A 3,194-nucleotide genomic window follows, 5' to 3' on the forward strand; every position below is an offset into this window, starting at 1 on the left:
GAACGATGTGATCATAGTAAATCATAGAAAGGTGTTCCGGTCCATTGTACTCGCCGTTGCCACTGTAGACCATTGGTAAGTAAAACAGTACCATTCCATGCCACGATATACCCCGTTTCTCCAAAAAGTGGGGAACGTGGCGGAGACGATGTGGAGAGGGGAGCGGGGCGGGTGGGGTGGGACGGAGCTCGAGGGAGATAAGATAGGATATGATACCGTGGGGTGTGGACAAGCGTCGTATCGGGTGGACAGGGGTATTTCGCGCCCAATCAGGGGGCGCGATGGTGCGCAGAAAATGGAACCTGCTGACGAGAGATTTCGCCGATTCTGCAGCACTGCAATCAGACCGGAGATGCACTGCTCCGCCAGAGTTGGGAGTCCTGACCAGGGCAGGGAGTCAGGCCGTTCCGAACGAAGAGTTCGCGGGCCGTTACCCTTGGTAGGGTAGTTCGAGGGCCGTTCCGAACGACGGCCGTTTTGTCGATTGCACCACCCCCCTACTTCCCCCCTACGCCCCCCTACTCCCCCCCTACTCCCCCCCTACTCACCTCCCCAGCCTACATACAGCCTTCATTCCGCGCCTCCTCTCCCCACCCCGACACCCGCGTCCTCCCGCGCCGCGCATACACGAGCGCGTCGCGTAGAACGGGCCCGCAAATGATCTTCGCCGTGTGCGGTCTGCACCTGCGCGGGGGCGCGCTCAACCCGGAGCTGGTATCGTTCGGCGCCAGCTTTGTACGCGCGGCGCACACGAGCGCGGACTACAAGATGTACGCCGTGGCGGACGCGTCGACGCCGCAGAAGCCCGCGCTGATCCACTTCCCGGGCGCGACGGACGGCACCGCCAAGATGCCCGTCGAGCTGTGGGACCTGCCCGACGAGGCCGTGGGCGCCTTCCTCGCCCGCGTGCCCAGCCCGTTCGGCTTCGGCACCGTCGTGCTCAACGGCGGGGAGAGGGTCAAGGGCTTCATTGCGGAGAGCTGGGCCGCGCATCCGGACATGGCCAAGTGTATGGGCGTTACCACGCTCGATGTAACCAAGTGGGGAGGGTGGAATAACTATGTCAAGGGAAAAGGGGACGCGGAGTGAGGAGCACAGGCATGTATATTGACACCAAGCGATTTAACCTTCCAAGTACAAACCGTCGACCGCTGTCGACTTGCGCATAAACAAACTAGTTTTGGGTCATGACCACGAGCAGACCGCGTGTGCCCGACTGGTCACATTCAACGTGCCGCAGTTAACGGATTCCGAATTCCCATTTCGTGACGACTTGACGTACATCTCCGCCCTATGCAAACGTACCTATTCTGAGTGCATCACACTCTGCGACTGCTACTGTCATTGAATCAAACCGTTTCGCACAGCTTCTTTCCAAGACGCTGGCATGAATCGATCCGTCACCAGCGCCGCCGCGACGAACAATCCAATTCCCATCGCCCATCGCACAGTGTTCTGCAGCGTGCTCTCCATAAACCGCACCGTTCTTTGCCTCCGCCCAGCAAGCCCAATCGTCCCCCTATCTGTTTCATCTGCGTCCTCGCCCCTACGCCTACGAAGCGTCAGCACATTTCGATACAGCCTCGACGATCTTCTTGGCGCCCGCAACTCCTGCTTATTCATTCGCTTATCGAAGAATCCGAGTGAGTCCATCCCGCTTGTTAATGGGTGTTCGGAAGTTTGTGCGAGCCCACCAGATGCTATTGCAGCCAGAGCGGATGAACTCATCGGTCGGGGAAGCTCACCTTGAAGACGACGAGTGATAATTGAAGCAAACGCACGTTGCCGTGAGTCGAGGAATTTCGGTGAAATCCGATGCCGCTTGAGGAACCCGTCCCAGTTCACGCTGACGAGACTTGCTCGCTCGCAAATAAGCCGCTTCACACGGTTTGCAAACTGCACCGCTGTCTCGTCCTCTCGAATGTGCACGGGATCTATGTAGTACACGTCGCAAACCACAGCCCATGATGTCATCAACTCAAACAGGTGTCTCGGAAACGATGTATTCTGAGAGTTCCAAAACGGGTCACCAAAGCGTCGCCTGTATCGCATAGCAATCGGGTGCACTTCAGCACCAAGTTCAAAACTCCCCTTCTTGAACATGATGCAATACTCAGAATGCGTACAAGTCCCCTCCGGAAATACCAGCATGGGCTCCTTGTTACCATCTGCGACGTGCTCTCTCAAAAGGCGTATCACCGCACGACGATCCCCCGCTTCCCCCCTATCAAACCACACATGGTCCTGTGCCGCCATGAGCAAATCCTGAAGGAAGCCAGCGAGCCCGCTATGACGCTGCCCAATGCAACTAAAGTTGTAGTCCTTTTGCAGAATGAACAGGTCGATTGGGGAGGTGTGGTTCGCCACATAAATCTGATTCGGACGACGCTCGGGGCGCTTGCCATGAAATTTAACATAGCCGGACCAGGAGAGAACTACAACGGAGGCGAGGTATCGCAGCAGCCATTTGTGGGCGACGCGTTTGCGCTCCTCGCCCGGCAACAGTGTGGCCAGCGGCCAGCCGAGTGAAAACGAAATGGCGCCGACGATGATGACCATTAACCGGAGTGGGAGCAAGAAACAGTACCTGGCCCAAATGCCAACGAGCCAAAGCAATGTATTGTACGGGGTCATCTGCCATTGTCCCGCCGGAATGTTCCTCGTCAGAAAGTTCCACGGATCTGGGGGCTCGGCAGTGAAACAAGCGGTGAGGGTGTCAGCGGCGATAGCCTGCACACCGTCAGAAACAAAATTGGCGATGTCGCCGAGTTGAAAGGCCTCATTCATGTCATTGTGAGAGACGCGAACAGAGCTCTGGATGAACTCCTTCTGCCAGACGCCCGGGCCGAACTCGAGCTCAGAATTGATGCGTCGGATACGAGAGATGTCCGGGTTTGGTTCATTTTCAAGCGAAGCGGCATTGCGCAAGTCAGGACCGTAGGCGATGCGGGTGATGACGCCGAGGCCCCAGACATAGATGCGACGAAGGAGGGAGATGTTGCGGAACTTGAGCATCTGGAATGGAGGGGGGTGGGATGCGACTGGTCACGTTGACGGGAATGGGAGCGGAGGGAGCATGAGCGGGGTGAGCGAACAGACGAGGGGAAGAGTGGGGGGGGGGGGGGGGGGGGGGGAAAAGCAGGTTTCGGGGGGGAAAAAAAGGGGGGGGAAGGGTTGGGGGTGGAGGGGTTTTC

The 3,194-nt window shown here is 57.8% G+C and overlaps 1 protein-coding gene; it reads right to left on the minus strand.

Annotated features, from left to right (window-relative positions):
• Window positions 1-1,103: 1,103 nt before the first annotated feature.
• Window positions 1,104-3,015, minus strand: CHC_T00004435001 (hypothetical protein). XM_005715778.1 is given in 2 exon segments: window positions 1,104-1,341; window positions 1,342-3,015. 1 exon segment carries the CDS (start codon window positions 3,013-3,015, stop codon window positions 1,342-1,344), a length of 1,674 nt encoding a protein of 557 aa, XP_005715835.1. The 3' UTR covers window positions 1,104-1,341.
• Window positions 3,016-3,194: the final 179 nt, after the last annotated feature.

This window comes from Chondrus crispus, genomic scaffold, assembly GCF_000350225.1.
Source record: "Chondrus crispus Stackhouse genomic scaffold, scaffold_230, whole genome shotgun sequence".
Lineage (NCBI taxonomy): Eukaryota > Rhodophyta > Florideophyceae > Gigartinales > Gigartinaceae > Chondrus > Chondrus crispus.